This window comes from Micromys minutus (genome assembly GCF_963924665.1).
Source record: "Micromys minutus genome assembly, chromosome: 16".
Lineage (NCBI taxonomy): Eukaryota > Metazoa > Chordata > Mammalia > Rodentia > Muridae > Micromys > Micromys minutus.
Genome location: NC_137985.1, coordinates 40996810 through 41015345, shown reverse-complemented (window position 1 = coordinate 41015345; position 18536 = coordinate 40996810). Strand labels below are relative to the sequence as shown.

The 18536-nt window shown below is 43.8% G+C and overlaps 1 protein-coding gene across 15 annotated transcripts in view; it reads left to right on the top strand.

Annotated features, from left to right (window-relative positions):
• Window positions 1-18536, top strand: part of NCAM1 (neural cell adhesion molecule 1) — a gene marked incomplete at its 3' end in the record, with an annotated part of 287922 nt that overhangs the window by 209698 nt on the left and 59688 nt on the right. For 13 of the 15 annotated variants that reach the window (XM_080929730.1, XM_080929722.1, XM_080929729.1 and 10 more), the window contains exons 2-3: window positions 16176-16250; window positions 17849-18067. The exons of the other annotated variants lie outside the window; for them this stretch is intronic. In XM_080929730.1, the coding sequence (XP_080785856.1) occupies window positions 16176-16250; window positions 17849-18067 (294 nt within the window). The remainder of the gene's footprint in view (window positions 1-16175; window positions 16251-17848; window positions 18068-18536) is intronic. 15 annotated transcript variants of the gene reach the window in all.

Below are 18536 nucleotides of genomic sequence, written 5' to 3'. Positions count from 1 at the left end.
CAGATCCCTGAGGTCTCATTTTTGGAAGAGTGTCTGGTGCTTCCCTCACACACTCCCTCACCTTGCTTCTCTTCCTCACAGCCTTTGAGGATGTGAACAGCACATACAGACTCTGCTTTGATGACCACTTGGTGATCAGCAGATTCATCTCTGGGAGTTTTGGATGCAGCTGAGAAAGGAGGCTTCTCAGTCTCTCCTGATGAGCAGAGCAGTCTCCTCAGTGACAGAGACCCGATCTGCTATATGTGCTCACTCTGAGCTAGGTGAACATGTCAAAGTCAAATGGTAGCAGTTGTAGGTTATCTTTTCTTTATTATACCCAGCTTGCTGCAATGGGTATCTACTTTCAGAGGAGAATGGACTCGTGTGCCTTGGTATGTTGAGTGTGTCGATTCTGCAAAGAAACAGAACCAATGGGAGACACACAATACATAGGTATACACTTCAGATATGTATATGTATACAATTATAGTATGTGTATATATGCTATAAGTATACAGATTTATGAATGAATAGATTGCTGTAATGGATGGACTCATATAGCCATGGAAGCTAGGAAGTCTAGGTCTACCATCAACAAGCTGAAGACAAGGGAGAAATAATGATCTCATTCCAGTCTGAGTCAGAGTTCAAGAACCAGCAAAGCCCAGAGCATAAGCTCCGTTCCAAGTCCAGGTGCAGGCAGGAGAGGTCCTGAAGTCCTGTAGTCCTGATTTTTAAAAGGAAAGCGAGATTGAGATTCTGTCTTGCTTGGTTTTCTACCAGGACTTTACCAATTAGGTGAAGACCACCACACTGTTAGGAAGTGCAGTGTGATGAATCCACCTAATCAACATATCAGCCTGACCCAGAAACACCCTCAGAGACCCACCCAGAATGATGTTTAACCAAATACCTGGATACTTTGTGGCACAGGCAAAGCTACCCACACACCTGTCCCTCGCAGCAGCTATGGTTGTACTTCCTAAAGTGCTACTGTGATCTACAGGAAATCGGAATTTGTGCAGAGCTTCATCCCATGCTTCATGTGACAAATGGCGACATAGAGTGATTACAGAAATGCCTAGTCTCAGACAGGGGCTTGAAGAGTTGAACTGGGCCTGGTTGTTTGCAATTCGTCAGTCATCCAAGGCCGGGTATCCTGAGACTGTGATCCCTAACCTAGCTACAAAGCAAAAATCATGCCCACCCTTAGGCCAGAGACATGGAGACCTCAAGACAGAGGTGCAAACTCAAAATTTTCAGGGAGTAGAAAGGAGCTCATTGAAGACAAATCCAGGAACATCACCTTTAAAATTCCAGGAGGGAAAAATATTGTGTTCTGATCAGTCTGGTCTGTGCCAATAGCTGAGGCCTCGTTGAATGATTAACACTAGCTCTTAAGTCCAGGGTATACTATAGTATGGAGTTGGCTGTGCACAGGTTAACACTGATGATAATTTCTAGAAGGCTTGGAGACAGGGTGGGGTTAGTATAGGGAATCTTCTTACTAAGGCTCCTTAGGGAATACTAGTCATATTTCATCCAAATGCCATCTTTGCCTTTTATTTTAATGTCCCTCTTCTTCTAGACCGTTCCCTCCTTCCCTTCCTTCTTCCCTTTAACCCACTACTCCTTCTGCTCTCCCGTTCTTTCCTGCCTTTTGAGGTATGTCAGTCTCTTGCAACTGGTATCTAATGAAGACTCCTAAGGGGGGGGGGGAGTTTTACTCCAAGCATTCAACATAGACCAAATCCAAGTCTCCATCAGACTTTGCTCTAGACATTGGTTCTCCCCTCAGGCTCTGATCTATGAGCACTCTGCCTGTGACTCTGAAAAATCTTTGGATCCCAAAGAAGACCAACTGTAAACCTGAATCTACTTTATTTGATAGTTTTGCCCTAAGTGCAGGACAGAGAGTAGGAAACCATGGATGGCTTGGTAGTTGTGTTGTTTGGGGATGTTGTTATTTGGGTGACTGATTTCTCAACTGTGTAATTTACCTGGGAGTGGTTTTGAGAAAACAGGTTTCTCATCCTCTCTTTCTGACTAAAAAGCAAGTGTATAACTCACAACCCAATGACTTTGGAAACAGATACAGTACAAAGTGTAGATCTTAGTGTGTGTTGGAGGTATTTGTGTAGAACATTCAGAATCTGCTAGCCCACCTGAATGGACTTGGTCAGAAATGCTTCATGAAATATAAAACTAGGTGTAGACCCCATGGTGGAAAGAAAAGGAGTAAGAAGACTGTGCTGTATCTCCAGAGAGTGGGGTGATATCTAGAGACTGGTGTTACAAACAGAGGCAGATTCATGATCCCAAAGGGAGTTTAAGGGCTGCCGCTAGTGTCTGCTCTTGTTCTCTCTAGCCATTTATTCTGGAGATCCTGGTCCTTAGGAGACTGGCTTGTCAGGTTGTTACTATTTAATAGCTTTCAATAAGATACAGGCATCATTAAAAGCCAAATAGTGGTGCTGGCAGCTATGGCTTGTTTATAGAAATGAAGGCAGCTTGCCTTGTTATAAAATAAGGTATACTGTGTGAACATGGGTTCACATCCATATATGTTATTGCTTTTTCTTTCTGACCAATGTTGTTGCTGCTGCTGCTGCTGCCATTAAGTGTGGAAGACTTCTACTGATCTTACAGAAGTACGGTTATGAGCCTCACTGTAGTAGGGACCTATTCTGAGAACTGTGTCATGGGCAGATATCATTTTGCTACAAGCAGTGTAAGAGTGCCCTCACCTAAACTCAGATAGCACAAATCAGTGCTACAGTGTCACATGACATGCTCTCCTTTTTACCCCTTCCATAGTCCCTTATCTAGTCTTGTGGAATATATCTATTCTCACAACTCCTGGTTTATGTGCCTATAAACACATAAACATCCACCTGTAAGAGAGAGCAGACAGTGTTTTCTTTCTGGGATTGAGTCACTTCTCTTGATAAAATACTTTCCAGTTCCACCTATTTCCTAAGAGTTTCACAATTTCTTTTTTTTTTTTTTTTTTTTTTTTTTTTTTTTTTTTTTTTAAGTAGCTCAGTAAAAGTTCACTGAAGGTTCTAATTTTTTAAATGAGGCGTTTTCCAGGCCATGTGTTAGAACGTTCTCTGGCAGGGAACACTGAAATGGATTGCTGGCAATCAGAAGTTTATCAGAAGGTGTAAGCACCTTGCAAAGACAGACAGTGATGACTCTGAGGAGAGTTCATCCAGCACCCAGGGCAGACGGCATGGCAGGAGCTCTGCAGTAGAATCTGACCCATGTGGCAGAGTTGGGTTTTTGAGATTCTTGAGATTACAGGGTTCACAACACAATCCTGAAATGGGGCTCTCTGTTTCCCCAGAAGGCAGCAGAGATGGAGATGGGGTAGGATGTGTGGCCATCCGGCTTCTTTGCCATGCCTCCATGTATCTCATTTAATGTGTATGAGTACACTGTTGCTGTCTTCAAACACACTAGAAGACAGCATCAGATCCCATCACAGGTTCTTGTGAGCCACCATGTGGTAGCTGGGAACTGAACTCAGGACCTCTGGGAGAACAGCCAATACTCTTAATCACTGATCCATTTCTCCAGCCCTTCCATGTGTCTCTTGATTAGGTGCCTTAAAAAAAAAAAAGAAAGAAAGAAAGAAAGGCTGCATGAGGCTGCTGCTGGGTAATGTGGCATACTGCTTTACAGTCCTTTTCAATTTTTATAGGTGTAAAGAGTACATAGTAAAATAATACAAGCCATAGAATGCTTAATGCATAAAACCAGTAACATAGTCATTCATGGTTTATCATAATTGAATGTGTACATCTTATCCGGCTGGTGACACTGTATGTGTGTTTTCACACACAGTGTGCTCTGGTGGTAGGAAATTCTAAGCTCTACTTTTCCAAATAGGGTCTCGCTCTGTAGCCCAAGCTCACCTTAAGCTCTTTATGTAGCCCAGCTTATGTGCATCAGTATGTGAATCTCTGTATACTTATGCTCATGACTGTGTGTTCATGTTTCTGTGTCTGTAGATGGATCTGTATATTTTTATGTTCATGCCAGTTTTTCTGTGTGTTTATTTCTCTGGCTTTTTTTTTTCTGCATTCCATTCCATGTCCCATATTTAAGCATGACATAGGGACCATCAGGCCAGGTCCATAGTGGTCCCCATAGACTCCCAGTGCAGAGAGAATAGTTTGTTCTGAAGATGACAGGAAGAAGTTTCCAAGAGCTCTGCCTGCAGACTTTTCCACTGGGTGGATTTTTCCTTTCTTGTGAATATCAGCATGAGATATCCAAGAACAATCAATTCAGATACTTGATTCCAAGTTTCTTATAAGGACTCTGTCACCTTGAGGGGTGAAAGAAGGATTATCCATGTGAAAGTCTTCTTAAAACAAGACTCACTACCTTGGCATAAGATTGTTGGATGTCTGGCCCTCGAGGGTGAGCCTCATTATTTGTCCTTGACCTTTGAACTGGCTTTTTGGGATCCAGTCAGACTGCAGTCCTTGAACATCAAAGTGCACAACAACAGGGTACCCTGGGGGCCCTTCGTGTTCCTGCCTTTGATTCCATAAGCTGGGATCTAGTCTCTTTCGATTATACCACAACCACAGTGAGTGTGCCAAGGACCATATGGTGTGGGTGGTATGTAAGGGACCAAGTGTCAGTGAACGATAAAATGACTTGGTTACATCAGTGCCTGTCAAATTTTATTGAGAACACAAGCCAGAATCTCTGAAGGATGCCATGGTACAGGCTCAATTTGTGTGACTTGAATCCTCAGGATTGCAGAAACATTGTGGGCAGAATGAAGAGGGTAGGTTGGTATATAGGGGAGATCCCAGCTACCAGGATGGTATGGTCATGTCCTCTTTTGCTCCTATCTGGTGACATTTCCACCACTGTCCACCTTCCCAACAAACTCTTCCCAAGATACTACTTTCTTCATAAGTCAAAAAAAAAAAAAAAAAAAAAAAAAAAAAAAAAAAAGACCACCTGCAACATGGAGTGCAGCCACGAGTTGCTGCAGTTATAAGGAATACAGAATACAAGAGAACATGCCAAGAAGGGTTAGGAGCCAATCTAGAATAGGGTGGAATATGGGGTTCAAACCTCCCACCCCCAAATCACACTGCCAGAGCCAAAATAGGGTCTCAGTAGCCTACAGATGATGCTGAGATTTCGAGAAGATGGACAGGCCATCTTGCTGGCAAACGAAGTGGTGCAGACCCTCAATGTTTGCATTAATTTGTGCCTACACTGTCCTCTCCTTGGGGCTCGGCACACTCTGCTTCGTCCACTTCTCCTTAGCACCCATTCCTCCCCGATCTAATCTATAGCCACATTATGTTCTGAGTTTCCATGGAGTGTGGTGGTGATAACCAAGCATCACAGCTTATACCCTGATTCCCAATAGAGGGCTGTGGTGCTGAGGATGGCATCCTCACCGGCTCCCTAAGTTAATGAAGCAGCATGGTTAACTCAAGAACAATAACTATATTAGTAAAAGAACTACTGTCCAAATGCTTAGGTATTCTTGCGCTTCCCACTCCAACACTCGTATAGCGTGGCCATGTGTATTATCCATCAGGACAAACATCATTTGGTTGGGTTAAAAGTAGCTGTGTGGTTTGAGATTGAACTCTGCACCCAGTAGAAAAAAGTGTGACCTCTGATGGGAATTCCTTTGGCAGAGTCATGCTTCAGATCACCTCTTCAGGAGGATAGCTGCCTGGAGATGCACAAGTTCAGACCTGACATGAGTTGCTACAAGTGATTTTGAGGATGAAATAGTCACAATAGCATCAAGAATGCTGTTGTTGCTTTGAGACGGGTTCTTGCTGTGCATCCTACACTGCCCTCAGACTCCCCCCTTCCTTCCTCTCAGCATGCTGTGATTACAGGTGTGCAGCCACCACACTCAGCAAAGAAACATTTCACACTGACATCCCAATAGTGAAAAATGATGACTAATTCAGAACCCACACCGGGAAGAACCCAACTCCTTTGATCCTGTCTTTAGTGGTGGCCGCCATCGGTGCTGAGCATAGAGCCATCACAGTTGTAGAATGAGCTACACGAAAGCTTTGAGGCCAAGCTTTGAGGTGATGAGAATAGGGTCCTGGGGAAGACTGTAGAGGTGAGACAAGGGGCCATATGGGCTCAACAACTGCTGTTTTAGTTACTGCTTAGAGTCAGAAAGAGTTCTATTAGAACTGCTAGTAGCCTGCGGTGTCCTTCTCTAAACTTGTGCCTGTTTGCCAGCTCCTCCAGCAGAAAAACAATCATCTGTCATCAGAGATCACTTTGACACTGACTCTATTAAGTTCAACTCTAAAACAAGTTCCTAGAGGCAAGTCAGCCTGGGTTCTATTCTGTTTCTACAGTTTCTCCATTATTCCAATATGACAAAATAGTACCAGCCTCATGGGACTGTTGTAGAGATTAAATAAATTAAACACTTCCTTGCCACAACAATCACATACATATCGTTGAGTGTGTAGAATTTTTACTTAATAGAGAAGGGATTTTTTGACAATTCTCTGCAATGTTTGAGGAGTGTTAAGCTCTGTATCTTCAATAGCCCAGATGTGCTTAAAGCCATCAACACATAAGGACGTTTTTGAAAGACATTGGCAGTATCTAAACTTCTCAGGATGAAGTTGCTTGCCAGAACTCTCTAGCTTTCTGTTTTCTCAGTGTAAAGAGTACAACATCTGCAAACAACAGCTGGACAAATATTGAAAGATATAATCCCAGCTTCTTGCCATGTTAGCAGAAGCTGTTGGAAGTGGGGTGGGGGTAATCTGCCTCATATCAGTACCTTTTTATGGCTGGAAGCAAGATGCCCATGAGTGATTTTGTCAAGGCAAGGGTGCAGAGAGCAACCTGAGACTGACTACATTGTCTTTGTCGGAGCTTCCTGGTACCTAGCATGAGATGGTTTACCAAGAAGCCCTGATTGATTGATTGATTGATTGATTCTATTTATTTGGAGAACTTTATCTGAGTTCCAAACATCTGTTTGCCTCCTTGCCCTGCATTTCCCTAATGTAACTTCACGTAAGGTACTGCCCTGCTCACAACTAGAGTCTACCCAGAGAAAGGGAACAACAATTAAAAAAAAAAAAAAAAACCTTCCCCTGGAGGATTGGGTAGATGATTCAGTGGGTAAGAGTGCTTGCTGTATGATCTGAGTTCAAATCCTAAATACTCATGTAAAGAGCCAGGCATAGATAACATACCTGTAATTGCAGCTTTAAGAGCCAGGTTTGGGCAGATACCAGGAGATCACTGAATGGCCAACTGAGTTAAAAATGCAAGTTTCAGGTTCAGTGAGAGATCTTGTCTTAAGGTACTAAGGACACCTGACAGACTATTATGACTTCCTTGTGCACAAGCATGCTTGCATGTGTGCATGAGCACACACACACACACACACACACACACACACATACACACACACACACACACACACACACACACTTATACCATACACATAACAAATAAGCAAATCAGTCAATTAATTAATAAAAATTGCCTGGGTTGGGCTCATTTGGACAGTTTAAACAGCTCATCACAAAACCTTCATGAGCATGGATTGTTTGAACTCAGCTCTCTAGAATTAATTTTGTACTTGAAAACCCTGGCTCTTTGGGGTTTGGGAGGAGACTAAGGCAAACCAAATAAATAGAAATCAGAACCAGCTACTGAGATACACAAGCAAGTAAGGCACAGATGCAAAGGGAAGTCCTAGGTCAGGAGTTCAATGTTTGTGGTCAACATCAGGGCTTCCAAACTTCACTAAAGCATATGGGATTCCACTCCTGGTTTTTCTGAAGGTAAAATAAAGGAGTTGATGAGAGAAGAGCAGGTCCCTTCCTACTCTTCCTCCTTGGTTACTAATTAGCTCTACAATCCTGGCCTTCCATGATAGCACAGGATGAGAAGCCAAGTTACAAACAGACCATGTTACAGCTTCTTGGCATATATATATATATATACATATACACATATATATATATATATATATATATATATATATATATATATATATATATATATATGGCTATGCACTCCTTGGGGTTAGATGCTCTAGAACATTCTTGCCCTTACCATTTATGTACTATAGGAGGCTGGGCTAGTGCATAATTCCAAAGGATTTTATTCCCATACTGGAAGCTGGCCCTGGTGAGACACTATGAGGACCCTTGTGATCCAATGCTTTGGCAAACACAAAAGATGGTAAAAATTTAAGTATGTTTTAAGATGAGAAAATATGCTCATTTTGATGGGCAGGCTGGCTTCTCTGCTGGCCCAGTGCTGAATCTGTGGATGCAGTTAAAGTTTGTGTGGCTCATACCCATCTTTGGTGTTCCTTTAAGTATCGGAGATGGTGCATTGGTGGTGGGAGTGAGGGTAGGCAACCTCTGTGATTCTTACTTCTGAACAGATCAACCAGCAAGCATTTTTCTCATTCTGTACTCAGAAACTCAAGGCATGAAGTGACCTGGGCCCAGCAACGACAGTTTTCAACCATTGACAGGTCGTGTGTGTGTGTGTGTGTGTGTGTGTGTGTGTGTGTGTGTGTTCAGTGTATGCTTGTGTGGATGGTATATGTATATGTGCATATGTATAGATATAGAAATGCATATGTGTGGTGGGAGGGGTTGTGGCACCTATGACAATGTAGGCAGTATATGTGGTCATAAGAGAAGCCCTCATGCCAGTCCTTGCCTCTACCTTGTTCTGAGATAGGCTTTCTTACCATCTGTAACTACATATGCTGGCCTGTGTGCCTCCCAAACTCCAGTCTCTGCCTCCTGTCTCCATAGGAAAACTGGAAATACAGATACATTCTGCCACATCCAGCTTTATATGAGTTCTAGGAATCTCAACTGTAGTCCTCACATTTGCTTGGCTGGTGCTTTTCGCCTACTGAGCCTTCACCCTGTGCCATAATCTTTCTTCCATTAAATCAAAACCATCTGATTTTAAAAGTTAGAACTAATAAAATGATAGTTTGACTCAGCAAACTCAAGAGGCCAAGAGTTCTGAGACATTATTGAACTCGAGAGATCAAGAGGGCTGTAACCATTATTGGACTTGGCTTGGGTTCTGATCTGAAGACAGACCCATGGGATAGAACCTGTAGACAATTTTGCCTCGTTCACAGCAGCTTCTGTAATTTATTATGCTAAGGAATAGAACCACTTGCTCTGATAGGTGGGTTTCCTTTATTTCACTACCAGCATTCCACAGGACAGACTTTTGGGGTGGTGGGATCTATCCGGTTAATTGTGGAAGCCTCGGTTGTTGTGATAGTCAACGTTTTTTCTTCCTTGTTACAACCTTATGGTGTGGATTATGGGTATGTAGAACATGCAAGGATGCTGAGGCCTTGATCACCTCGTCACTTCCTCTACTTTTCTGTTGGGATGAGTCACCGGGAACTGGGGAGGATGGAGGAACGCCTTACCAGCATCACTTGTTGTATGGCTTTAAATAGGTAACAGTGTCAAGTCTGAATGAGTTTATTAAAATGCTAGGTTTTGGAAGCCAGCTCAGTACATAAGCATAAAAAACCCAGTGTCTCGTGCCAGTGAATTTGGCTTAAATCTGTCTGTACTATCTGCAGTCGGCCAGCAGGTTTGTCTTTACTCCAAGTGCTTTAGCTTCTTCTCCATCCCACTAGCTTAAACCTGAGGCCATGTCTACCATTATTGACAGCCATCTTTGTCTCCTCTTCTGTTCTGAAAGTCTGCTCTCACACGTCATCTGTGTTGAGATATTCACAAACAGAAGAGACCTCAGCTCTACCCAGAGAGTTCCTTCACTCTCTAGCTTGTCTTCTTTCTTAGCAGAAACCCAGGGACTATGATCCTGTGAGAGCATTACACAGAGGGCTTTGAACTGTTTGGTTATTGCCATTGACCTGGAAACCTAGATGATTTATTTCTGGATATTCAAGTTTGAACAAAACTTTTATTGGAAAGTTTTGTTGAAATGTTAGCAGTGCTCATATGGCTTTTAGATGATTCTAGTTCTGCTGCAGGCTCTCACAATGCTTCCAGTGGCAGCTGGAATGTAGTCTTCCATGTTGACACCATTCTAGGCAACTGTAAATTAAAATCTCTGAGAGCATGTGCTTTATGACACCTTAAAATTAGCATCTGCATTGGGGTTAATGATATTCAAATGTTTACCTTATTTTTTCCTGAGCAGCTATTACCAGCAATGTCTCAAACCATATATGTCGTGCTGATATAAGCTACATTCCTGTACCTTCTTGTAATTTATTAATCCCTTTTCCCTTAATGAGATAAATTTACTCGTATCAAATTACTCTTCCAACAGCATTAATCTGACATCTGCACTTATTCTGTTAGTACACTTGTATACATTTGTATAAGCTCTCAGTGGATGTATTGGAACATACAGATAGATATAAACACACACAGATAGATAGATAGATAGATAGATAGATAGATAGATAGATAGATAGACAGACAGACAGACAGACAGATAGAGATGTTAGCTATGAAATTTCTACCATTTCATTACTGCTGCTACAAACTATTCCTGCTGTAATTGAGGATTTCATTTATTTGAGATTGTGAGGGAAGTCAAGATCGAGCTCGTGCTCGTGTGTGTGTGTGTGTGTGTGTGTGTGTGTGTGTGTGTAAGAGAGAGAGACTATATGAAGTATTTTTCTAAATCAGTTCAGTAGCCACATGGCATCTATAGGGTAAGTATACTGAATTGGAGATGAAGAATATGTGCTCAGATCCATTTGCCAGCCAACTCTGTTCCTAAGAGACAGAGCTGGAACTCAGACTGTCTCCTTGACTCCAGAACCTGGGTCCTTAACCACAACAGCTCCTATTTAATTCATGTGACAAGGCCAGCACATAGGTTGAGTCTCACTGTTTGAACAGCCTGAGAACTCTTGAGGTCAAGGTAAAAGGATCCGTGCAAAGCAATACTCAGTGTTTCCATGGTTGTGTTTTTGGCTTTGGCTGAATTCAACATGTTCCAAAGAAATAAGTTAATGCAGAGAGCAGAAATAGGCTACCTATCTACATATTAGATCATCTGAGAAGGAAATTTCATTTTTCAGCCGTAAAGGAAAACATCACTTCCCTCAAACTGAAATAATCTCATTGGGAAGGGTGGTTCCTAGCATTATGCACTAAATGTACAAGTATTGGGAACTTATTGTATGATTTTCATATATCAATTCCCACAATCTTTCCCAAGCTGTGGGTTGTTTTAGTTTCTCTGTTTGGCCAAGGGGACACTGAAAGGTTAAGTTCCTTACTTGCCTGTGAACATACAGCTAACAGGAGATCAAACTGCGATCCACGCTTCAGCAGATGTGAGCCTGGGTCTTGAGCACCCAGCATGGGTAGCACCTCGGTTTGTCTTACTTTCTTTGTGTTCCATGTTTATCTCTGAGAGTAAATTGTCACTATCAATAGGTGATATCAGTTCTGATGCCCCCGATTGTCTGAGGCTGTAGTTAAGAGCAACTGTGGTTGCATGAAAAAGCCCCCAGTTATTCTTAGAAAAACAAAACCGCATCTCTCCACCAAGGTGATTATGCATAGCAACACTTAAGGCTTATTTCTAAAGCAACAAGTAAAAACAAAAAAAATAACCATAAAAGCTACAATTCAATACCCTTTTCAAAAGTCCTTAAGCGTTGTTAAATAGACTGTAGAAATTTTTTTTCATCTCATGCAAAGCCTCCAATCAGAGAAATCCTTCATAGTCTGTCCATTTTAAATTGATCAGTCATAAGACATCTTCCTCAACAGTGCCCACTCTGACCTTGGGCCCATAAGCAGATGCAATCTCACCTTTTCCATGACTAATAGCCTCCCAACATGGCGGTACTTCCCCGTGACTTCAGAGACAGTGAGTTCACTTTCTGCTGGAAGCTCCTACCCGGACAAACACATTGAAAGAAAAACCAGTAAAATTTAACTGCCTCGAGAAGATGCTGATGTAAGCAGAATCTATGGATCGCTTTGGAAATCAGAATAAATGATACTTCCTTCCCTGTTACTTTACCTAACAAGATCCCCGCCTCTCCAGATAAGTGCCTTAGCGTCTCTTCTAAGCTGAAATTTTCATTCACGTTTCAGTAACTATGACTTTATAGCCTACTTTTGCTAGGAAGCCGAGAGTTATAAAACATCTATCTACACCTAAAAGCGGGAGTGTTGCTTTCAGAGTATTCATCAACTAAAAAAATAAATTAAAAAAATGAAAAGGACAAATTATTTTAGAAGCAAGCATGCTGCCTCACACTTATGTACCTGAGACAGGGAGAGGTGGGTCGTTCTGTTTATGGAAGGATGGGACCTTGTAGTTGTCTTTGTGGTTAGTACTGGTTCACAGGGATTAACACAGTGGAGAAGAGCAGCTGGGGCTTTGGACTTTGTTCACCTTGAGTTTGAACTGGTCCATTAATTAGGGCCTAGAACTTCTGCCTCCCCATCTGTCAAATGGGGGTCATGGGATTATCATGCATGAGTGAAGAGGACAGTGATCATTAACGACATGGAAATGGTGACAGCACAGCAATGTAACTGAAATATTCTTGTATAAAGACTCTGCTATATCTAGCTTATTACTTGGAGAGAGAAAGACCAACCAATGGGGACCAACAGGTCACAATAAACCTACTTGGATGTTTCAGAAAGGATCTAGGAGCCTGGGGAGATAGCACTTGCTCTGCAAGGAATCATAGGCAAGAGCCTGGTGTAGTGGTATGCATTTGCCATCCTGCTGGGGAAGTGGAGAAGGCAGATCCTTGGGGCTTGCTGGCCAGCCAGACCAGCATGACTGACTGGGCTCCAGGCCCAAGAGAGATGCTATCTCAAAAATCAAAGGGTTGGCTCCTGAGTAATGGTACATGAGATTGACCTCTGGCCTACACAACAACATCAACGTATGTACACACACACACACACACACACACACAGACGGGGGAGGGGCCAAAGTAGTTATAAAGCAGAGACATGTGAACTGGAGCACTGGAATTACACGATGTTCCATCATTCATTCTTGGTTGAGTTGTTCATCATTTAAGTGAAGTATTTCATTTCCTACATCTCACTTTCCTCTTCTGCAGGTGATACGGCACTCTCCTTGGTCTTTTTTTTTTTTTTTTAATCTCCCTGAACTATTAGTAGATTGGTGTAGCAATAAACTGGCTTCTGTAAATCCGATAGCATAGATTGACTGCAGATACGCTTGGTGGATATATGAGGGGACGATGATGTGGAAATTACTGGATAGTGTCACCCCAACTAGCAAAGCCCACCCAGGTCCAAACATCTGGGTTTGGGCGTGCGAATCTTCATATGCAGCTCAGATGACAGTGTTTGTGCATGGAAGGCTGAAACAAAGCAGGGCATCAGCCACATAATTAGAGAACAGTGCTTGCAACAGTGTCTTTAAAGGTCTCCATTGTGCTGGCTAAAAAAAAATTATCTTGCACACACAAGAGGAAGGTGAGACACAATTCACATTTTATTGCAAAACAGTGAAAAAAATGACAAGGGGGGGGCTAGCAGGGGAGACGAGGAGTTTGGAGTTTACCACGGGGTTTCCCTTCTCATTATTAGACCTAATATTTCAAGGTACGGCACATGCAGGAGGGAAATTTGCGCTATCGTCTAAAACATCCAAGCATTGTTTGCAGACTGTCCAGGCTCCTCTGTCCCAGCCCTGCCCGGTGCTTTGAGAGAGAAATCGGTCTCTCTTCCTTGTGTGTAAAGGGCCGGCAGTCTCCGTGGAAGATTTCTTTTTTTAGAACTGATGATAAATGTGTGCGAGGGATCCCGTTAAGCTGGGAATTCCTTTGAAATTCGAGTTTCTCTTTCTCTCTGCTGTCCATAGATAGATCCTGGCAGCATTTGGGAATGAAAGCTCTTCAGCCTGACTCCCCCTTGAGAGTCATGTTCTTTTTTGAAAGAAGCTTTTAAAAAAAAAAAAGAAGAAGAAGTGAAGGCTGTTTTTTCACTTAGAATGAGGAGATTCTCCAGCAGGGAGGGGATTAAAGTAACAGGGTCCATATGTTGAGGTTGACAGCTAATGCTCAGCACATGGGCAGTGAACTTTGCAGACAGAAGGATACCTCTGCTTTTAGAGAATGTCCTGGAAACTCCACAGAGGAATACTAGCCAGGTGAGTCATGGTAGAAGAACAGTTTCTGGACTCGAAGGTTCCATCCGTCCCATGAAGCGTGAGCCACCAAAAGCAACTGAAGAGGTTATGGTTGGCCTTCAAGTTCACAGCACTGGCCGACAGCCTTCTCTGTTAGGCCCCAAGCTCTCAGAATAGCAGAGGGTTTTTTTATATTCTCCAAGAAACGGCAGTGTTAAGGGGGGTCACCGAGCGTGTGCAGATGGTTCCTTTCATTCAGTGAGAACATTTTCCCTCTTCACAAAGACTGTACTGAAAAGTGAGCGAGAACTTACCTGAGAGCCAGGAGGCCGTTGCTCCACAACACAGACCTGTAACTGGCAGTGTCTGTGAGGAAATCACATCACTGCTCCTCCTCATCTGGGCAGTGAAGAAATCAGATTGTAGGGATATCTGAGACCATTTCCCAAGGTACCACTGTGGGACTGAGCACCACATAACTCCAGCTAGATATGTGTGCTGGGGAAAGCAATCCCAGCTGGTTGCATCTGGACCTGTGCACTCAGAGGTACCAAGAGCTATGCACAGAAAGGTTTGGGCAGGGAGGACATGTTCTTGGTGAAGAATGAAGCCCCATTTCTTTGACTGGTTGGCAATAACAAAAGAGAGGTGATTCCTTCCCTGGATTATTATACAATTTCCTCCAGTTCAGTATTTGAATATGCCCAAGCTCAGCCACTTATCCATGAAGGAGAGCCCAGCTTCCTGCCCTCCTTTATACTGAGCCCCATTCCTTACCCCTTTCTTCCATTTGTTTTTCTCCATATGGGCTCCTTTTCACCCCTTTTCCTGTCCAGCCTCTCCCACATTTTTCAGGACTTGCTTTGTCTATCAGTGAGATGATTAGGAACGCTGTACCCCCAATCCCCTGCCTATCCCCATCCAAGCTTTCCAGCCCCAGACAGGCCCTTTGATCCCTGTATTCTGCTGAGCACAACTGTGGTCTCTTGTCTCATGAGCCGATGCTTAGAGCTGCTGCTCCAGCCCTGCCTGCAAGCTGGTCACCATGGCAACAAGCTTTCCCTCTTCCACTGTGAACAGAAAATGGCTGTTGGAAGGAAGAACTCCTAGTCTCTATGACCCAGCCTGGTTATTTGGGGTGGGGGGAGTAGCATATAAGAGGGGGCTTGCTTTATAATGGCTCTGAGGAGCTCCCTCCATTGAACCCAGTGTGTGCTAGCCTTTGCCTTTCAGATCTACTTACAGAGAGCAGAGGTAGAAGGAAGTTGCTTTCGAGTGAATAAAGCATTCTGCTTTCCTGTCCTAAAACTGTATTTTCATGCGCCGTTGTTGTCTACTCTAAGGAGATAAACAGGAGGCACGGGGAAGCTGGCAAACAGTGAGATCTGGTGTTGTGTATTTTCTTTTTCTTATCAGTGCCATGCGAAGATTGAGTGTATGTATATTCAAATAAAAATTCAGGGAAAGTAGCCAAGGAGTGCAAAGAATTCCACAAAGCATGGACTGTGGGATTTCAGAAGCACAGCCGACTGATTGGTAGACTGATGTTGGTTTTAGCCCTAGAGATAGGTGATAGTCATACATTGCTTTAGAATGAATCTGATTCACAGTGGTCAAGCATAGCACCACAGGGGATGTGTCAGCTATCCGGACGCATAGTTCTGGGGTGACAGGCTCCCTGCTCTTAATAGCCCCAGAGATACTTCAGACTGACACCCGAAAGGGACTGGCTAGCTGGCTCTTTCTGTGAATACAAAGCGTAGTTGTTTAGTGAGCAGCCCAGGGGCCCCTTTCCACTCTGAAAGCAAATAACTGTTCCATGTAGGAGTGGTCTAAGTTATATTTCCTTCTGGCTATGGTATGAAGTTACTTTGATAGTGTCAAATATTCAGAAGCCAAATAGACCTCATTCTTTTATAAAACTGAGCTTGGAAAAAAAATCTCACTTTTGAGTGGAAACTCTGGGGCTTCATCTCACAATTTTAATGGTGTGTTTGAACTGGTCCTTTTCTTTCTTTTGCCAGTCTCCCTGCAGGTCGATATTGTTCCCAGCCAAGGAGAAATCAGCGTTGGAGAGTCCAAATTCTTCCTGTGTCAAGGTAAGCGCCCTGGGTCCAGTCCCCATTCCAAAGCTTGCCTCCAAAACCTGTTGCTTGGAGCTGAGAGTACCAAGCCTAGACTTCTGGCCACTGCTCTCCTCTTGGTCAGCAGTGTAACCATTCCAGACCAGTCTCAGAGGCCTTCCCTTCATGGTGCGACACTTCTGCTTGACACTGGAGCCATCCAAAGGCTTTGTAGGAAAATCAGAGCAACACCTCCCCCCCCCCCCCCAGTGAGTGTATTATCTCAGGTCTAGTATCTTGTCTTTAAGCACAGCTCCAGGATGTAGCATGGGCATAAATAGAATGACCCCATAGATAGGGCTAAGGCTCACTCCTTAGAATAACTCAAACCTCAGAAATCCAAGGTTTGAAAGTACAGTGAATACGGTAGCACTTGCTGTGAAGACACCTGTCTTGGCTTTTCAGGACTGTTCCAAATACCAAATGCGTTCTGCTCCGTGAATGCCACACATGCACACAGCTCTGGGATGTGCCGTAGCTGGTGTTCCTAATGCTTCATTGGGAAATATGTCCCTAATAATAATGGGGAACTGTCCTATGGGGGAAGGAATGGGGGAAATGGGCTCTTATGGTGTTGGTAGGTTGGCGTGCCTGGGATTTGGAATAGAACAGAAGTGGGGATAAACTGAGCTAGGTGTAGGCTGTGCCATTTAACAAGCTACTTTTAGTGGCAAGGAGCTTTAAGTGCCACCATGATTTGCATCTGCCCATGGCACTATGGCTGCTGAGGACATATTTGCTCCAGCTCCGCTGTCATTCCTGCAGTTTCCACGATCCGAAGATATAGCCCTTAGTGTCCAGAGCAGAGCTTGCAAATTGTGATATTTATTGAAAACATGATGGGCCCCGAAAGGAACACTACATTTCCATAGCACACATCTTGCGCCGGGCTGGGCAGTGCAGGCTGGTGCCTCATATAGGTAGCAAATGAAAGACGGAGTAGTAGATCGGAGAGCTGTTCCCCATGACACAGCCTGGCCTCTAGGCAGCTGAGTGCCCCTCACAGGTCTCCAGAGAGAGCAGGCATTGCTGACTTAGCAGGTTGACTGAGGGAACGGGCATCAGAATATTTGTCATCCATACCAGTTTGAACAGAGTTGCCACAGTCTAAATGGCTGGAATCTCAACTCTTGGGTTACCCAGTTTCTCTTCAAAGTTGAACAGTCTCCTCCTTTTCATTCTGATCAGTTGGTTCTGGTTAGCTTAGGCCCTGGAGCTCAGGGTCAGATAAACCAACCCCTTTTATTTCCCATTCCGTAGTACACATTCATTCCTAGCTTAGTGTATGGAGCACAGTGGGTTCACAGCAAATGTTATTTCCTTCTCCAAGGACATGACAACTAAAAAAAATACTTTATGTACAGGCAGCAGTGAGTTTGTTCAACTCTAAGAGATTGTGTGTGTGTGTGTGTGTGTGTGTGTGTGTACAAAGATCCTAGCTGCAAAGTGTTTCATGATAGAGATTCCTTTCCAGACTTTGCCACCCAGGAGCTCTTACTAGGTAGCCATGGACATTGCGAAAGGGCGTAATCTTCTCATTTTCTGTGCTCTGAAAATTATCTCTTCCTCCTTAGTGGCAGGAGATGCCAAAGATAAGGACATCTCCTGGTTCTCCCCCAACGGGGAGAAACTGAGCCCAAACCAGCAGCGGATCTCAGTGGTGTGGAATGATGACGACTCCTCTACCCTCACCATCTACAATGCCAACATCGACGATGCAGGCATTTACAAGTGTGTGGTCACCGCTGAGGACGGCACCCAGTCTGAGGCCACTGTCAATGTGAAGATCTTCCGTAAGAGCCTCCTATGTACCCTCCATTCACACCTTCGTTAGAAAGATACACGCGTGGGTAGTGAAGGCAGAGAGAAGGCAATGGGAGGACAGTAGTGCCTTTTCCGTCCGAGTTGCTAAGAGATCTAGTATAGTCTCAAATGGTCACTGGTCAGCCCAGAGCCAGACAGGCTGGTTCCCACCATTTGTCACTACATGTCCACTGTCCTCCATGGGCTAGTGTCAGTTCCTCCATGTCTTCCAAGTGACAATGACAGATACATGGTTCAGGTGTTTGCTTCTTATCCCACCACACTTGCTAGTGATATAGCCCAACGACCTAATGAGATGGAGGATTAAATGTGAACACTTGACGCTGCTTGGGGAGGGTGGCTCTTAACGGCCATGGAAGGCTGGCCTGGCAGTGACCTCTCGCTGCCTTCCTACTGTGCATAGCGTTGGCTCAAGTCATGCTAAGTGTTGATTATCAG